The 19,081-nt window shown below is 52.1% G+C and overlaps 1 protein-coding gene across 2 annotated transcripts in view; it reads right to left on the bottom strand.

The window, feature by feature from the left end:
* SYNPR (synaptoporin) overlaps positions 1 to 19,081 on the bottom strand; it is a 247,253-nt gene that overhangs the window by 101,900 nt on the left and 126,272 nt on the right. Inside the window, exon 1 of one of the 2 annotated variants that reach the window (XM_075321369.1) lies at positions 4,367 to 4,771. The exons of the other annotated variant lie outside the window; for it this stretch is intronic. Within the exon in view, the coding sequence (XP_075177484.1) occupies positions 4,367 to 4,390 (24 nt within the window). The 5' untranslated portion in view covers positions 4,391 to 4,771. Of the gene's footprint in view, positions 1 to 4,366; positions 4,772 to 19,081 lie in introns of those variants that run through there. 2 annotated transcript variants of the gene reach the window in all.

Raw genomic sequence — 19,081 nt, 5'->3', positions numbered from 1 at the left:
GTATGATTTGGCCACTGTCCCCTCACACAGTATGATGCCCCCACAGTCCCCCCCACAATTATGATTCCCCCATAGTCCCCCACAAACAGTATAATTTCACCACAGTCCCACCACAGAGCTTAAAAGAAAACCCCCACTGTCCTCCACACACTATAATGCCCCCACAGTCACCCACACAGTATGGTGCCGCCCCCACACAGTATGATGCTCTCACAGTCCCCCTCACACAGTATGATCTCCCCACAGTCCTCCCACATATTATGATGCCACCACAGTCCCCATCACACAGTATAATGTTGTCACAGTCCCTTTAACACAGTATAATACCCCCACAGTCCCCCTCACACAGTATGATACCCCCACAGTCGCCCACATAGTATGGTGCCATCACAGTCCCCCCACACACTATGATGCCTCCACAGTCCTCTCACACAGTATGATGCCCCCACAGTCCCCCCACACAGTAAGATGCCCCCACAGTCCTCCCACACAGTATCATGCCCCCACAGTCCTCCCACACAGTATGATGCCCCCGCAGTCCCCCCACACAGTAAGATGCCCCCACAGTCCCCCACACAGTATGATGGCCTTACCGTCACCCTCACACAGTATGATACCCTCACTGTCCCCCCACACAGTATGATGCCCTCACAGTCCCCCTCACACAGTACGATGCCCCCACAGTCCTCCACCACAGTATGTTGCCCCCACAGTCCTCCCACACAGTAAGATGCCCCCACAGTACCCCCACACAGTAAGATGCTCCCACAGTCCCCCACACAGTATGATGGCCTTACAGTCAACCTCACACAGTATGATACCCTCACAGTTCCCCTCACACAGTATGATTCCTTCACAGTCTCCCTCACACAGTATGATGCCCTCATAATCCCCCCTCACACAGTATGATGCCCTCATAATCCCCCCTCACACAGTATGATGCCCTCATAATCCCCCCTCACACAGTATGATGCCCTCACAGTCCTCCACCACAGTATGTTGCCCCCACAGTGCTCCCACACAGTATGATGCCCCCACAGTACCCCCACACAGTAAGATGCTCCCACAGTCCCCCACACAGTATGATGGCCTTACAGTCACCCTCACACAGTATGATACCCTCACAGTTCCCCTCACACAGTATCATTCCCTCACAGTCCCCCTCACACAGTATGATGCCCTCACAGTACCCCCACACAGTATGATGCCCCCACAGTCCCCCCACACAGTATGATGCCCTCACAGTCCTCCCACAAAGTATGATGCCCCCACAGTCCCCCCACACAGTATGATGCCCCACTATCTCCCCACACAATAGGATTTCTTTTTACTTGTCTGCACAGATAAAGAATGACACCTGAGATTGACAGCTGGTTAGTAGATGGTAGCACCGAGCTTTGGACTGAATGATGATTGCTCTTCATACGGATCAATATTAAGGCCATTGATCAGCCGATAAGATATTGGAGGAGCGGCGGCACTGATGGATAGGTGATCGCCTGATTGTATTTTCTGTCAGTCTAATGTAAGGGCAGAGCAATGCAAACATGGCACGCGTTTCACCACTAATTCTCACCTAATGATCTGCCTCCAGTCCTTAGTTTCCTTCACAGCAAACACATTTGCAGACAGATGTTTGGGGGTAGAGGACGGTGAAAGAAGGCGAGCGGCTGGGTGCACTTAGGCAAAATAACATTATTTAAGATTTGCCCTTTGCAGGATAAAAAGATCACTGAACCGTGGGATATTTCCTTGTCAGTGGAGTTACAGGAATATCTGCACTAATGGGCTAATGAGGGGCTGATGCTGGACCCCGGGACTCCTTACAGTCGCTTCTGGGGCTGACTTATATACCTATTAGTGCAAACTTTGTATCCACCTTCCAGCTTATGCTCGGATGATAATCAGAATGATGGGGAGATGTAGCAGAGCTGGATTTGTGCTCAGTGTTACATTATATCTGCAAGGAGTTTGCATGTTCTACCTGTGATTCGATACATTTTGAGCTTTTCTCTACATTCAAAAAACATGTATATACCTTCCTCCATTGGGGAAATAAAAATTGTGTAACAGGTAATGATGATGTGAGTGTATTCTCCATACACTACATAAAGATGTAATAATAGAGCGCAGTCCTATGCAAAAAATATGATGAATGCAAAATGACAAACTCAACTCTGTACATCTCTAAATGCAATCTATACAATACAGGCCAAAATTAAAATGACAGCACTGCCTTTCCCTGTAGAAGAATAGCAAATATGTAATAATAGAGCGCAGACCTATGCAAAAAAATAATGCAAAATGACATACTCAGCTCTGCTACATCTCTAAATGCAATCTATACAATAAAGGCCAAAACTAAAATAACAGCACTGCTTTTTCCATCTATAAGAATACTAAATATGTAATAATAGAGTGCAGCCCTATGCAAAAAATATGATGAATGCAAAAGGACAAACTCAACTCTGCTACATCTCTAAATGCACGCAATCCTAAAGGCCAAAACTAAAATGACAGCATTGCCTTTTCCATCTATAATAATACCAAATATATAATAATAGAGCGCAGACCTATGCAAAAAAAAAAAAAAGAATGCAAAATGACAAACTCAGCTCTGCTACATCTCTAAATGTAATATATACAAAAAGGCCAAAACTAAAATGACACCAGTGCCTTTTCCCTGTAGAAGAATACTAAATATATAATAATGGAGCGCAGACCTATGCAAAAAATATGATGAATGCAAAATGACAAACTCAGCTCTGCTACATCTCTGCATGCATGCAATCTATACAATAAAGGGCAAAACTAAAATAACAGCACTGCCTTTCCCTGTAGAAGAATAGTAAATATGTAATAATAGAGTGCAATAATATGCAAAAAAAATGCAAAATGACAAACTCAATTCTCCTACATCTCTAAATGCATGCAATCCTAAAGGCCAAAACTAAAATGACAACCAGTGCCTTTTCCATCTATAAGAATACTAAATATATAATAATAGAGCGCAGACCTATGCAAAAAGTATGATGAATGTAAAATGACAAACTCAACTCTGCTACATCTCTAAATGCATGCAATCTATACAATAAAGGCCAAACCTAAAATCACACCACTGCATTTTCCCTCTATAAGAATACTAAATATGTAATAATACAGTGCAGTCTTATGCCAAAAAAAAGAAAGAATGCAAAATGACAAACTCAACTCTGCTACATCTCTAAATGCAATCTATACAATAAAGGTCACAACTAAAATGACACCACTGCATTTTCCCAGTAGAAGAATACTACATATATAATAATAGAGCGCAGACCTATGCAAAAAAAAAAAGAATGCAAAATGACAAACTCAACTCTGCTACATCTCTAAATGCAATCTATACAATAAAGGTCACAACTAAAATGACACCACTGCATTTTCCCTGTAGAAGAATACTACATATATAATAATAGAGCGCAGACCTATGCAAAAAAAAAAAGAATGCAAAATGACAAACTCAACTCTGCTACATCTCTAAATGCATGCAATCTATACAATAGAGGCCAAAACTAAAATGACAGCACTGCCTTTGCCCTGTAGAAGAATACTAAATATGTAATAATAGAGTGCAATAATATGCAAAAAAAAATGCAAAATGACAAACTCAACTCTGCTACATCTCTAAATGCAATCCATACAATAAAGACCAAAACTAAAATGACAGCACTGCCTTTTCCATCTACAAAAATACTAAATATGTAATATTAGAGCGCAGACCTATGCAAAAAAAAGAATGCAAAATGACAAAGTCAACTCTGCTACATCTCTAAATGCATGCAATCCTAAAGGCCAAAACTAAAATGACACCACTGCCTTTTCCATCTATAATGATACCAAATATATAATAATAGAGTGCAGTCCTATGCAAAAAGTATGATGAATGCAAAATGACAAACTCAGCCCTGCTACATCTCTAAATGCATGCAATCTATACAATAAAGGCCAAAATTAAAATGACACCACTGCTTTTTCCCCTGTATAAGAATACCTGTGCCCATATTATACCTTTTGCAATATTTTACAGAATGCAATCTCCGGATTGAGGAAAGCCAGAAAATGGCGCTTTACGTATTTTCAAAAAACGAATATATAAATGATATACGATTGCATAAATCATTACGTCAGATCTATATTATATCTGTGAAGGGCTGAAAAATAGAAAAAAAAATTGCAAATAATGATTGATTTAATCTAATAAGTAGACACTGTTTCATTACGGGCGCATTGATACAAAAATATTTATCTTAGATTGTTGTAAATATTTGTTACAAATTATATAAATAAATAAATAGATACAAATCTGCAGTTCCGCGTGACTTACCGGAGCGAATATCACCATACACATTTACAAAGGGATTGATAATCCGACTCTGGGCTCTGGAAAGGAATCAGAGCTTGTAGCATGCTAAATCGGACGAGATTCCCAAAAGCTTCCGTGCGGAGAATCCCGGCTTCCTCGTCTGTTGCATGAAGTACAGTGAAATCGATGCAAGGAAAGTGAGATGTTGGAAGAAGAGGAGCAAAAGGAAGAAAACGAAGATGCCTCTGATTCTTTTTTTTTTTTTCCTTTTTTTCTTAAGGGCTGCCAAGAATTGTCATAACATTACAGATTACTGTAGAAAGCCCATTGTACGGTGGGGGGGAATCTGTGCGCCACTTTTGTGAGCTGCAGAAAGCTTCCCCTGTGTTCGGAGGCTTAGCTGTACTCTGTGCAGAGCATGGTTCATAGTAGAATACAAAAAAGGGGGGGGGGATACATTTTTTTTCCTGTATAGATTCACAAATACATCCAGGGAGGAGGAGACATACACTAGGTGGTATCTTCATGTGTACAAAATATTCACTTTTGGGTTTTTTTGCACATGACCTCATCTTGGATGACTATTAAAATCAATCTGGAACCAAAGTGGAATCAGTAAAGCGGTGATCTTCAACCTGTGGCTCTGCAAAACTACAACTCCCAGCATGCCCTGACAGTTCCAGGAAAGATTTAGGGATTGGCAGCAGCCTAAAGAAATTTATATGCTTGGTTTAGGGAGATTTCATAGAATTGAATCTCAATCTTAAAATCAAGGGTCCCTTTTTTGCTCCAAAAAAACCATTGCAATGTCACATAGGTATAAATCTCACCCATCGTGTGGTCTAGTTCCTAGGCTAGTGCCTGATGAAGATGCACTACCGAGTGCATCTTCATCAGGCACTAGCCTAGGAACTTAGACCACACGATGGGTGAGATTTATACCTATGTGGCATTGCAATGTTTTTTTTGGAGCAGAAAAGGGGCCCTTGATTTTAAGATTGAGACATCAGCAAGTCGGCTGTGTGCACACGGTGCATTTTTCAGTGCAGATTTGTCACAAAAACTGCAAAAAATCCTCATGCCAGCAAAGTCAGTTTTGTGCACGTTTTTTTTCCTTTGCAGATTTGGTGCAGAAATAAATTTGCAGTATGTCAATTCTTTCAGTGTTTTTACACCCCAGAATGCATTGAAAAAACGCAAGCAAAAAACGTATAAAAAATGCACCGAAAAAGAGTCAAAAAATGCGCAGATTTGGTGCTGAAATTTTGGCAACCAAATACCGTATTTTTCAGATTATAAGATGCAGTTCTCCTTCCAAAAATTTGGGAGGAAAACGATGGGTGCGTCTTATAATCTGAATGTAGCTTACCAGGAGGTGGTGGAGAGGGGCGATGCTGTGGGCTGCGAGGCAAGGGCCAGGTATGTCGGGAGTGCGGGCTTTAAACAATGGCGCCCAGAGGCGGCGCGTGCGCAGATGGAGCTCCCGGCCCAATATTTCATCTGCGTACGCACCGCCTCTGTCCCATTTATCTACCAGCAGTGGACTTAAGGAAAATGGCGCCCGGAGGTTGCGTGTGCGCAGATGAGATCTTGACTTGTAATTGAGCTGATTTCTTTGAAGCCCATACCGCTGCCAGTTTCTTGGTGTTTGCCTATGTCACAGTGCCGCCGCCAGCAGTGAGCATCTGGGCCCCCCTCTGCACCTCCTGCACCATCGCCCTGCTCCACCACCGCCCCTGCCTCCTGTGACACGCTCCACCACTGCCCCTGCCTCCTGTGACACGCTCCACCACCGCCCCTGCATCCTGTGACCCCGCTCCACCACCGCCCCTGCCTCCTGTGACACGCTCCACCACCGCCCCTGCCTCCTGTGACACGCTCCACCACCGCCCCTACCTCCTGTGACCTCGCTCCACCACCGCCCCTGCCTCCTGTGACACGCTCCACCACCGCCCCTGCCTCCTGTGACACGCTCCACCACCGCCCCTGCCTCCTGTGACACGCTCCACCACCGCCCCTGCCTCCTGTGACACGCTCCACCACCGCCCCTGCCTCCTGTGACACGCTCCACCACCGCCCCTGCCTCCTGTGACCCTGCTCCACCACCGCCCCTGCCTCCTGTGACACGCTCCACCACCGCCCCTGCCTCCTGTGACACGCTCCACCACCGCCCCTGCCTCTTGTGACACGCTCCACCACCGCCCCTGCCTCCTGTGACACGCTCCACCACCGCCCCTGCCTCCTGTGACCCTGCTCCACCACCGCCCCAGCCTTCTGTGACACGCTCCACCACCGCCCCTGCCTCCTGTGACACGCTCCACCACCGCCCCTGCCTCCTGTGACACGCTCCACCACCGCCCCTGCCTCCTGTAACACGCTCCACCACCGCCCCTGCCTCCTGTGACACGCTCCACCACCGCCCCTGCCTCTTGTGACCCCCGCTCCACCATCACTGCTGCCTTCCCACCGATAAAACACCTCTGGATTCTAAAACGGACACCATTTTTTTTAACCTTTCTCTCCTCTAAATTTGGGATGCATCTTAGAAACCGAAAAATACGGTAATTAGCGTGCACATAGCCTTATAGTGCACCCCCCTGATCTTGGGTTTAGGAGTGTTGTTCACTAAGACCTTACTCAAATGTTGGCATCAAAAAAACTGAGACATTTTTCCCGTTTGGTCCAATGGGTTGACAGAACTTGCCCATTCAAGTCAGCAGAAAATAAAAAACGGACAATGCACAAATGTCATCAGGATGTGTCCGTTTTTTTTTCAATGCCCAGTTGCAAAAAGCTTGAGAAACTTAAATATTATTATTATTATTTTTGTTTTAAAGACAAGAAAAAAGGGCGAGATATGAATAATGCAACCAGACACAAGGACCAAAACCGGGAAAAAAACGGATGATCACACAGATGAAATGATCTGTGCATGCTGTAATTTTTTCATTTTGCTGATGTGCACCGGCGGCGGTACATTATCTTACATCGGTGCAGTCTGTCGCGCACACCTGTAATATGGAGGGAAGGATGTCTCTCATTCGCTCGCTACACCTCGCAATGTGTTCTGCTTTGCACCTGTATTTGTATTTCTGATACATTATACTGTGATACATTATATTGTGTTATTTTTCTAACTACTTAGTGTTTTATATGCAAAAAGTATCATATCATACCTTTAGGTTACCGAGGGGCTAAGTAACAACTGATGAAATGTGACACTGATATTGCGCAAAAGTCAGGTGAGATGGGCAGCACATGTCAGAACTTGGGAGTGCCCGGGGCATTAAAGGCTGACGTCATAATATTAGGAGGGTTGTTGTGGTGGACGCTTCCCTCCGGTGACAGTCATTGCACTGGCTGCCCATATATCGTAGGATTCAATTTAAATCTGTCCTCTCCACAGTGCTGCACTGACCTACATCTCCACTCTCATCTGTCTATCACCTACCCATCCTCTCCACAGTGCTGCACCGCCCTACCTCTCCACTCTCATCTCTGTTTATCACCTACCTGTCCTCTCCACAGTGCTGCACTGCCCTACCTCTACACTCTCATCTCTGTTTATCACCTACCTGTCCTCTCCACAGTGCTGCACCACCCTACCTCTCCACTCTCATCTCTGTCTATCACCTACCTGTCCTCTCCACAGAGCTGCACTGCCCTACCTCTCCACTCTCATCTCTGTCTATCACCTACCTGTCCTCTCCACAGTGCTGCACCGCCCTACATCTCCACTCTCATCTCTGTCTATCACCTACCTGTCCTCTCCACATAGCTGCAATGACCTACCTCTCCACTCTCATCTCTATCACGTACCTGTCCTCTCCACAGTGCTGCACTGACCTACCTCTCCACTCTCATCTCTGTCTATCGCCTACCTGTCCTCTCCACAGTGCTGCACTGCCCTCCCTCTCCACTCTCATCTCTGTCTATCACCTACCTGTCCTCTCCACAGTGCTGCACTGCCCTACCTCTCCACCCTCATCTCTGTCCATCACCCTACCCGTTCTCTACGCTACGCATACGACTTTCGACTAACATTTGCACTAATCTGAACCTCCCACTCTCGGCTCCAAGACTTCTCCCGAGCTGCACCAATCTTCTGGAATGCACTACCCCAACTACCCCAAGAAACTAGGATGAACCACAACTTGCACAGCTTCAGACGCTCCCTAAAAACAAATCTTTTTAGGGTGGCCTTCCACCCTCCCTAATGAAAGTCAGCCTTATATATCCCCTATTACTTTGAGATGGCTGGACCGTTGTAAATGAGCACCTGTACCTTGTCAACCCCCACCCCACCCCATTGTAGATTGTAAGCTCTTATGAGCAGGGTTGTCATTATTTTTGCTTTAATTATTGGATTTTCTTTGTTACTTATGAATGTTTGTATTACTGTATATTATGAACATCTGAATTGTAAAGCGCTACGGAATATGTTGGTGCTATAGTAATAAAAATTATTATTATAATTTATTATTGGACCGAGGGGGCAATATACAGAGAACAACAGTACTGATGCTTAGCGAGAGAATCCAGAGACCCCTGATGTTTCCAGAGAAGGGGAAGAGTAGGATACCGGAGCTACTGGATATTACCAGCACTGTACCCTCTGTAGTGCCAGCGGCTGATTGACGACTTGTGACCGCTCTGGTATCAGAGCTTCACATGAACTTGTGAGACTCTGAATTTTAAGTGTTTGCTTTCTTTTCATTGCTGGTAACTCCTGAAGAGTTCATCTCAGCTGCAGGTGTGGCGCCCAGGGCTGTATTTTGCCTTCGTGCTGCCCTAGGCACTTTAAGTGGTCGCGCCCCTTAGTGACAACGTAACACTGAGTTTTCGCACACGACATCTGTTTAAGGCAGATCTACTCTGTAAAACACTTGAAAAAGTATCAATGAGAAACGAAGGGCACTAACCCCCCCCCCCCCCCATGGGGATCACCACGGGCACATCAAAACATAGCATGAGTATAAAATATTCCCACCGTCCCCACTTATATACTGCGACTGTCACACTGCCCCTAATATACTACACACTGCCCTCCCTTATAAATTATACCCACCACACCTTCCTCAATTATGAAATATGATCTGCACATTGACCTCACATCATGCTGCCCCCTCCTCACAATGTCCCATGCATGCTGCCCCCTCCTCACAATGTCCCATGCATACTGCCCCCTCCTCACAATGTCCCATGCGTGCTGCCCCCTCCTCACAATGTCCCATGCATGCTGCCCCCTCCTCACAATGTCCCATGCATGCTGCCCCCTCCTCCCAATGTCCCATGCATGCTGCCCCTTCCTCACAGTGTCCCATGCATGCTGCCCCCTCCTCACAATGTCCCATGCATGCTGCCCCCTCCTCACAGTGTCCCATGCATGCTGCCTCCTCCTCACAATGTCCCATGCATGCTGCCCCCTCCTCACAATGTCCCATGCATTCTGCCCCCTCCTCCCAATGTCCCATGCATTCTGCCCCCTCCTCACAATGTCCCATGCATGCTGCTCCCTCCTCACAGTGTCCCATGCATGCTGCTCCCTCCTCACAATGTCCCATGCATGCTGCCACCTCCTCACAATGTCCCATGCATGCTGCCCCCTCCTCACAGTGTCCCATGCCTGCTGCTCCCTCCTCACAATGTCCCATGCATGCTGTCCCCCCTCACAATGTCCCATGCATGTTGCCCCTCCTCCCAATGTCCCATGCATGCTGCTCCCTCCTCACAGTTTCCCATGCATGCTGCCCCCTCCTCACAATGTCCCATGCATAATGCCCCCTCCTCACAATGTCCCATGCATGCTTCCCCCTCCTCACAATGTCCCATGCATGCTTCCCCGTCCTCACAATGTCCCATGCAAGCTGCCCCCTCCTCACAATGTCTCATGCATGCTTCTCCCTCCTCACAGTTTCCCATGCATGCTGTTCCCTCCTCACAATGTCCCATGCATGCTACCCCTCTCCATGAGCTCCAAATGCTGCCTTCCTCTTTTCCATAATGACACCTCCATGCTGCCCCATTCATCATACTAAGACCACCACAATAACGCTTATGCTGAGACACCCCTCCCACACACACACACACACACACACACACACACACACACTACCCCACTCTTGATATTGACTCCCCTACATTGCTCCACTCCATACTGAGCCCACACATGCTGCCCCTTCTCCATAATGAGCTCCCAATGCTGCCCCCCTCTCATTCTGAGTCCTTACACTCCCCCGCCATCGATTTTGTCATTGCACTATCCCTCAACCCTTGTCCTCTGTCTCTAGGATTGGCCCCTCTCTCCCATTCCCCCAGCAGCAGCCGCTCTCCCCCGCCTTCACCAGCAACCTCTTCCCCAGCATCAGCCTCTCTCCCCCCAGCCCCCCCAGCATCAACCTCTCTCCCCCCAGCGTCCCCCAGCTTCAGCCTCTCTCCCCCCAGCCTCCCCCAGCTTCAGCCTCTCTCGCCCAGCTTCCCCCAGCATCAGCCTCTCTCCCCCAGCTTCCCCCAGCATCAGCCTCTCTCCCCCAGCTTCCCCCAGCATCAGCCTCTCTGCCCCCAGCATCAGCCTCTCTGCCCCCAGCATCAGCCTCTCTTCTCCCAGCCTCCCCCAGCATCAGCCTCACTCCTCCCAGCCTCCCCCAGCATCAGCCCCCCCAGCATCAGCCTCCACCCTCCCAGCCTCCCCCAGCATCGGCCTCCCCCCTCCCCCCTCACAGTCTCTCCCAGTATCAGCCTCCCTCAGCATCAGCCTCTCTCCCCCCAGCCCCCCCCAGCATCAACCTCTCTCCCCCCAGCGTCCCCCAGCTTCAGCCTCTCTCCCCCCAGCCTCCCCCAGCTTCAGCCTCTCTCCCCCAGCTTCCCCCAGCATCAGCCTCTCTCCCCCAGCTTCCTCCAGCATCAACCTCTCTCCCCCAGCTTCCCCCAGCATCAGCCTCTCTCCCCCAGCTTCCCCCAGCATCAGCCTCTCTGCCCCCAGCATCAGCCTCTCTGCCCCCAGCAGCAGCCTCTCTTCTCCCAGCCTCCCCTAGCATCAGCCTCACTCCTCCCAGCCTCCCCCAGCATCAGCCCCCCCAGCATCAGCCTCCACCCTCCCAGCCTCCCCCAGCATCAGCCTCCCCCCTCACAGCCTCTCCCAGTATCAGCCTCCCCCAGCATCAGCCTCTCTCCTCCCAGCCTCCCCCAGCATCAGCCTCCCCCAGCATCAGCCTCTATTCTCCCAGCCTCACCCAGCATCAGCCTCTCTCCTCCCAGCCTCCCCCAGCATCAGCCTCCCCCTCCCAGCCTCCCCCAGCATCAGCCTCCCCCAGCATCAGCCTCTCTCCTCCCAGCCTCCCCCAGCATCATCCTCCCTCCTCCCAGCCTCCCCCAGCATCAGCCTCCCCCAGCAAAAGCCTCCCCCTACTAGCCTCCCCCAGCATCAGCCTCTCTCCTCCCAGCCTCCCCCAGCATCAGCCTCCCTCAGCATCAGCCTCTCTCCTCCGAGCCTCCCGCAGCATCAGCCTCTCCCAGCATCAGCCTCCCTCAACATCAGCCTCTTTCCTCCCAGCCTCCCCCAGCATCAGCCTCTCTCCTCCCAGCCTCCCCCAGCATCAGCCTCCCTCAGCATCAGCCTCCCTCCTCCCAGCCTCCCCCAGCATCAGCCTCTCTCCTCCCAGCCTCCCCCCTCCCAGCCTCCCTCAGCATCAGCCTCCCTCCTCCCAGCCTCCCCCAGCATCAGCCTCCCTCCTCCCAGCCTCCCCCAGCATCAGCCTCCCCCAGCACCAGCCTCTCTCCTCCCAGCCTCCCCCAGCATCAGCCTCTCTCCTCCCAAACTCTCCCAGCATCAGCCTCCCCCAGCATCAGCCTCTCTCCTCCCAGCCTCCCCCTCTCTCCTCTCAGCCTCCCCCAGCATCAGCCTCCCTCAGCATCAGCCTCTCTCCTCCCAGCCTCCCCCAGCATCAGCCTCCCTCAGCATCAGCCTCCCTCCTCCCAGCCTCCCCCAGCATCAGCCTCCCCCAGCATCAGCCTCTCTCCTCCCAGCCTCCCCCAGCATCAGCCTCTCTCCTCCCAGCCTCCCCCAGCATCAGCCTCCCTCAGCATCAGCCTCCCTCCTCCCAGCCTCCCCCAGCATCAGCCTCCCCCCATCCCAGCCTTCCGCAACATCAGCCTTCCCCAGTATCATACTCTCTCCTCCCAGCCTCCCCCAGTATCAGCTTCTCTTCCCCCAAGTCTCCCCCAGTGTCAGCCTCTCTCCTCCCACCCCATACGCAGATCTCCAGTCTGCATTAGAGACACCCCCACGCTCCTTATGAATCTTCAGCTCTGCGAGCACTTACCTGCTCCAGGGCCCGCCATCATCTTCCTGGCTCACGTGAGTATCCTCTTCTGACACCGGCTTCCATCGCGGCGTCCTCTGCGGCGTCTTGTTGTGAGCTCTGCATGTGAAATCCACACAGCATTGGACGCAGCACAGAGGAAGGAGCTGATTGGCGCGCCTGTGACCCCGGAAGTGCAGGCGCCGGCAGTTCCGGGGTCAATCAGCTCTCTGTGCCCGGCCGCCGCAGTTTGTCTGCATTCGCGTCTTAATTGACGCGGATACAAATAAATAAAGGTGCGCCTCTCCCCCCTCCCCCCTCCGAAAATACAGCGGATTTAATGAATGTGTAAAAAAAAAATAAATTTTTTTTTTTACTGCTAGAAGGTGCCGCCCCCTGCATCCAGCCGCCCTAGGCATGGGACCACGGGTGCCTAATGGTAAATACGGCCCTGCAGGCGCCACTGAGTACTGCACCCATGCTGGGACAGTGCTTACAGGTAATCCTAAAGGCTGGAATAGGGTGTGTACGCACAGACACATAGCAACCAGGTCTCCCACACCATTAGATGGGACCCTTGGGTAGACTCAAGAGGGGGCTTGTCTCCACATCTCATCAAGGGGTGTAGTGGAGGGGCTGGGAGCTAAAGTGCAGAGGCTGTCAGGAAAGGAGTGGAGCGAGCCAGTCTGGTAGTGGCGAGCGGCGGTTGCTAGGAGACACAGATGCGCGCTTACACTAGTCAGACCCTGCACGCATGGAGTAGTCGTTAGCGAGGGAGAACGGTTACCAGTCAGTCAGTCAGAAAGACGTTGAGAGAGTCAGTCCTGGTGACTAGGCACGCACGGGGAACAGGTCCCTAGAGTAGACGTCCATTTATTGATCTGCTAAACCTGCCGGTGAAGGGAACTTCAAGTCCCTCACCAACCATCTAGAGTCCAAGCCTCAGCAGCAACAAGGGGGCCCATAAGGGGATCGAGCCTGGAGCCATCTCACTTGGTCCACGCGGCCGGCAAACGGGCCAGAAAGGGAGAAAAGGCAGTAGCAACTCCCTGCATGAACCCCACAGTACTTCAAGTCAGGGGTTATCCGAACAGAGAAGTGCAAGGAAGGCGAGTTAACGGTTACCCTTAGACCGGCCTGAAGGAGCTCCTGGTTTCAACCTGGTTAATGTCAGCATCGCCCGGGTACCTCGCAAAAACAACTAAAGTGAGTAAAGATCAATTGAAAGACACTTTGGACTTTGACTGGATTATTCCCGGACCTGCTACCCTACACACCCGAGCCCCTGGGCCCTGCCTCACTCACGGGAGGCCACACCATCCGACTGCAGACCCCATCAGCCCCAGATGCTCGTTAAACCTGCAGTGGCGGTCACCCATATCCCTGACCGCAAACTGTGAGTGGCGTCACGTTAATAAAAACTAACTTACCTGATGCCAAATATACAGAAGAAGACTCTGTGGCGTCCCTGAAGCTAAATCGGTATCCCTTGGGCGACACACATGTGGTTTATAACCACTCTCCTTTCCTTTATAGAGACATATGATCCATCACCTGATGCCGGTAACAGAATTATTCTATTCTGACCACCTGGGAAGGAGAAAGCCTCTGGTAGCTGCTGGAGTTCTGCTGCTGGTGGTCTGCTATTGGAGCGGTGTTGTCTGCAGCCCTGGTGTTTGTTTCATATCCTTTTATCTATGTTCCCCTGTCTGTCCTTTCCCTGTGTTATATTACAGTAATGGTGACATCTAGTGTACTCACCGGCCTTGGTAGGAGACAGGGTGAGTGGAGAGATGGTAAGGGACTAGGCACGTGTCCTCTGTCTCTAGGATTGGCCCCTCTCTCCCATTCCCCCAGCAGCCGCTCTCCCCCGCCTTCACCAGCAGCCTCTTCCCCAGCATCAGCCTCTCTCCCCCCAGCCCCCCCAGCATCAACCTCTCTCCCCCCAGCGTCCCCCAGCTTCAGCCTCTCTCCCCCCAGCCTCCCCCAGCTTCAGCCTCTCTCCCCCAGCTTCCCCCAGGATCAGCCTCTCTCCCCCAGCTTCCCCCAGCATCAGCCTCTCTGCCCCCAGCATCAGCCTCTCTGCCCCCAGCATCAGCCTCTCTTCTCCCAGCCTCCCCCAGCATCAGCCTCACTCCTCCCAGCCTCCCCCAGCATCAGCCCCCCCAGCATCAGCCTCCACCCTCCCAGCCTCCCCCAGCATCGGCCTCCCCCCTCCCAGCCTCCCCCCTCACAGCCTCTCCCAGTATCAGCCTCCCTCAGCATCAGCCTCTCTCCCCACAGCCCCCCCCAGCATCAACCTCTCTCCCCCCAGCGTCCCCCAGCTTCAGCCTCTCTCCCCCCAGCCTCCCCCAGCTTCAGCCTCTCTCCCCCAGCTTCCCCCAGCATCAGCCTCTCTCCCCCAGCTTCCTCCAGCATCAGCCTCTCTCCCCCAGCTTCCCCCAGCATCAGCCTCTCTCCCCCAGCTTCCCCCAGCATCAGCCTCTCTGCCCCCAGCATCAGCCTCTCTGCCCCCAGCAGCAGCCTCTCTTCTCCCAGCCTCCCCTAGCATCAGCCTCACTCCTCCCAGCCTCCCCCAGCATCAGCCCCCCCAGCATCAGCCTCCACCCTCTCAGCCTCCCCCAGCATCAGCCTCCCCCCTCACAGCCTCTCCCAGTATCAGCCTCCCCCAGCATCAGCCTCTCTCCTCCCAGCCTCTCCCAGCATCAGCCTCCCCCAGCATCAGCCTCTATTCTCCCAGCCTCACCCAGCATCAGCCTCTCTCCTCCCAGCCTCCACCAGCATCAGCCTCCCTCTCCCAGCCTCCCCCAGCATCAGCCTCCCCCAGCATCAGCCTCTCTCCTCCCAGCCTCCCCCAGCATCAGCCTCCCTCCTCCCAGCCTCCCCCAGCATCAGCCTCCCCCAGCATCAGCCTCCCTCAGCATCAGCCTCTCTCCTCCGAGCCTCCCGCAGCATCAGCCTCTCCCAGCATCAGCCTCCCTCAACATCAGCCTCTTTCCTCCAAGCCTCCCCCAGCATCAGCCTCTCTCCTCCCAGCCTCCCCCAGCATCAGCCTCCCTCAGCATCAGCCTCCCTCCTCCCAGCCTCCCCCAGCATCAGCCTCTCTCCTCCCAGCCTCCCCCCTCCCAGCCTCCCTCAGCATCAGCCTCCCTCCTCCCAGCCTCCCCCAGCATCAGCCTCCCTCCTCCCAGCCTCCCCCAGCATCAGCCTCCCCCAGCACCAGCCTCTCTCCTCCCAGCCTCCCCCAGCATCAGCCTCTCTCCTCCCAAACTCTCCCAGCATCAGCCTCCCCCAGCATCAGCCTCTCTCCTCCCAGCCTCCCCCTCTCTCCTCTCAGCCTCCCCCAGCATCAGCCTCCCTCAGCATCAGCCTCTCTCCTCCCAGCCTCCCCCAGCATCAGCCTCCCTCAGCATCAGCCTCCCTCCTCCCAGCCTCCCCCAGCATCAGCCTCCCCCAGCATCAGCCTCTTTCCTCCCAGCCTCCCCCAGCATCAGCCTCTCTCCTCCCAGCCTCCCCCAGCATCAGCCTCCCTCAGCATCAGCCTCCCTCCTCCCAGCCTCCCCCAACATCAGCCTCCCCCCATCCCAGCCTTCCGCAACATCAGCCTCCCCCAGTATCATACTCTCTCCTCCCAGCCTCCCCCAGTATCAGCTTCTCTTCCCCCAAATCTCCCCCAGTGTCAGCCTCTCTCCTCCCACCCCATACGCAGATCTCCAGTCTGCATTAGAGACACCCCCACGCTCCTTATGAATCTTCAGCTCTGCGAGCACTTACCTGCTCCAGGGCCCGCCGTCATCTTCCTGGCTCACGTGAGTATCCTCTTCTGACACCGGCTTCCATCGCGGCGTCCTCTGCGGCGTCTTGTTGTGAGCTCTGCATGTGAAATCCACACAGCATTGGACGCAGCACAGAGGAAGGAGCTGATTGGCGCGCCTGTGACCCCGGAAGTGCAGGTGCCGGCAGTTCCGGGGTCAATCAGCTCTCTGTGCCCGGCCGCCGCAGTTTGTCTGCATTCGCGTCTTAATTGACGCGGATACAAATAAATAAAGGTGCGCCTCTCCCCCCTCCCCCCTCCGAAAATACAGCGGATTTAATGAATGTGTAAAAAAAAAAATATTTTTTTTTTTACTGCTAGAAGGTGCCGCCCCCTGCATCCAGCCGCCCTAGGCATGGGACCACGGGTGCCTAATGGTAAATACGGCCCTGCAGGCGCCACTGAGTACTGCACCCATGCTGGGACAGTGCTTACAGGTAATCCTAAAGGCTGGAATAGGGTGTGTACGCACAGACACATAGCAACCAGGTCTCCCACACCATTAGATGGGACCCTTGGGTAGACTCAAGAGGGGGCTTGTCTCCACATCTCATCAAGGGGTGTAGTGGAGGGGCTGGGAGCTAAAGTGCGGAGGCTGTCAGGAAAGGAGTGGAGCGAGCCAGTCTGGTAGTGGCGAGCGGCGGTTGCTAGGAGACACAGATGCGCGCTTACACTAGTCAGACCCTGCACGCATGGAGTAGTCGTTAGATAGGGAGAACGGTTACCAGTCAGTCAGTCAGAAAGACGTTGAGAGAGTCAGTCCTGGTGACTAGGCACGCACGGGGAACAGGTCCCTAGAGTAGACGTCCATTTATTGATCTGCTAAACCTGCCGGTGAAGGGAACTTCAAGTCCCTCACCAACCATCTAGAGTCCGAGCCTCAGCAGCAACAAGGGGGCCCCTAAGGGGATCGAGCCTGGAGCCATCTTACTTGGTCCACGCAGCCGGCAAACGGGCCAGAAAGGGAGAAAAGGCAGTAGCAACTCCCTGCATGAACCCCACAGTACTTCAAGTCAGGGGTTATCCGAACAGAGAAGTGCAAGGAAGGCGAGTTAACAGTTATCCTTAGACCGGGGTGAAAGAGCTCCTGGTTTCAACCTGGTTAATGTCAGCATCGCCCGGGTACCTCGCAAAAACAACTAAAGTGAGTAAAGATCAATTGAAAGACACTTTGGACTTTGACTGGATTATTCCCGGACCTGCTACCCTACACACCCGAGCCCCTGGGCCCTGCCTCACTCACGGGAGGCCACACCATCCGACTGCAGACCCCATAAGCCCCAGATGCTCGTTAAACCTGCAGTGGCGGTCACCCATATCCCTGACCGCAAACTGTGAGTGGCGTCACGTTAATAAAAACTAACTTACCTGTTGCCAAATATACAGAAGAAGACTCTGTGGCGTCCCTGAAGCTAAATCGGTATCCCTTGGGCGACACACAGGTGGTTTATAACCACTCTCCTTTCCTTTATAGAGTCATATGATCCATCACCTGATGCCGGTAACAGAATTATTCTATTCTGACCACCTGGGAAGGAGAAAGCCTCTGGTAGCTGCTGGAGTTCTGCTGCTGGTGGTCTGCTATTGGAGCGGTGTTGTCTGCAGCCCTGGTGTTTGTTTCATATCCTTTTATCTATGTTCCCCTGTCTGTCCTTTCCCTGTGTTATATTACAGTAATGGTGACATCTAGTGTACTCACCGGCCTTGGTAGGAGACAGGGTGAGTGGAGAGATGGTAAGGGACTAGGCACGTGACGGCGACGAGGGGAATGACTCGTATAAGGATGTTAGGGGAGCTCAGGGGCCAGACACAGGTTAGTGTCAGGAGGTGTCCCATCCCCTGCTCCCTATCATCAGGGTCTTCCTCTCCCTTTCCATCTCATTGTAACCTCTGAGTTGCACCATGTGACGGGCATCCCCTAGTCTGTACGTAACATAAAGTGAGTGGAATAAACCTCATTGGGTATAATATGTGGTGGCACAAATCGGTGCCCTTCACAAAGGAAGAGCAACGTCTGTCTCTAAGTAAATACAGTGTTACCAATAAGTTGTTTCTTCCATAATAATGTTGCCAAAAAAATCCAGTTGTTTTAAAGAAGCTTCTTATCATGATACTGATGTGTGGTGCTCTGCTCTCCTGCTGACCCAATGCTCTGTTTTGTATAGTGCTGCTGTGGACGGATTGTTCCTGGCCTCGGGTCCTGCGCTGGTGTTGGGATGAGTCTGTTTTCAGGTGCCTTGTTCTGGGTGATTGCTCTGGATCATTAGGGAGCGATTTTGCCCAGGATGCTGCCAGTCATAGTTTCTGCTCTGCAGTGAGCACTTTGGCTCCCGTAAGTGCTTCGTTCTGACCTTGTCTTGCTACCTTGGACCCTTGTCACCCCTCTCTGCCCCTGTCTCTGACGTTTTTCCCTGGATTCTGAACCCCGGCTTGTACCCTGACCTCAGCGCCGCTTTCTCCCAGTATACCTTACGCGACTTTGTGGCCTGTGACCTCCGGCTCCTACCCTGACCTTGGCTCTACTTTCCTCACTGTGTACCATACATGACTTCCTGGCCTCTGACCTCCGGCTCGTACCCTGATCTCAGCTGTGCTTTCTCCCTATATACCTTACGTGACTTC

The sequence above is a fragment of the Anomaloglossus baeobatrachus genome, chromosome 8, assembly GCF_048569485.1.
Source record: "Anomaloglossus baeobatrachus isolate aAnoBae1 chromosome 8, aAnoBae1.hap1, whole genome shotgun sequence".
NCBI classification, from domain to species: Eukaryota; Metazoa; Chordata; class Amphibia; order Anura; family Aromobatidae; genus Anomaloglossus; species Anomaloglossus baeobatrachus.
Note: the sequence above shows the minus strand (reverse complement) of the source record. Positions and strands in the feature narration are given on the sequence as shown.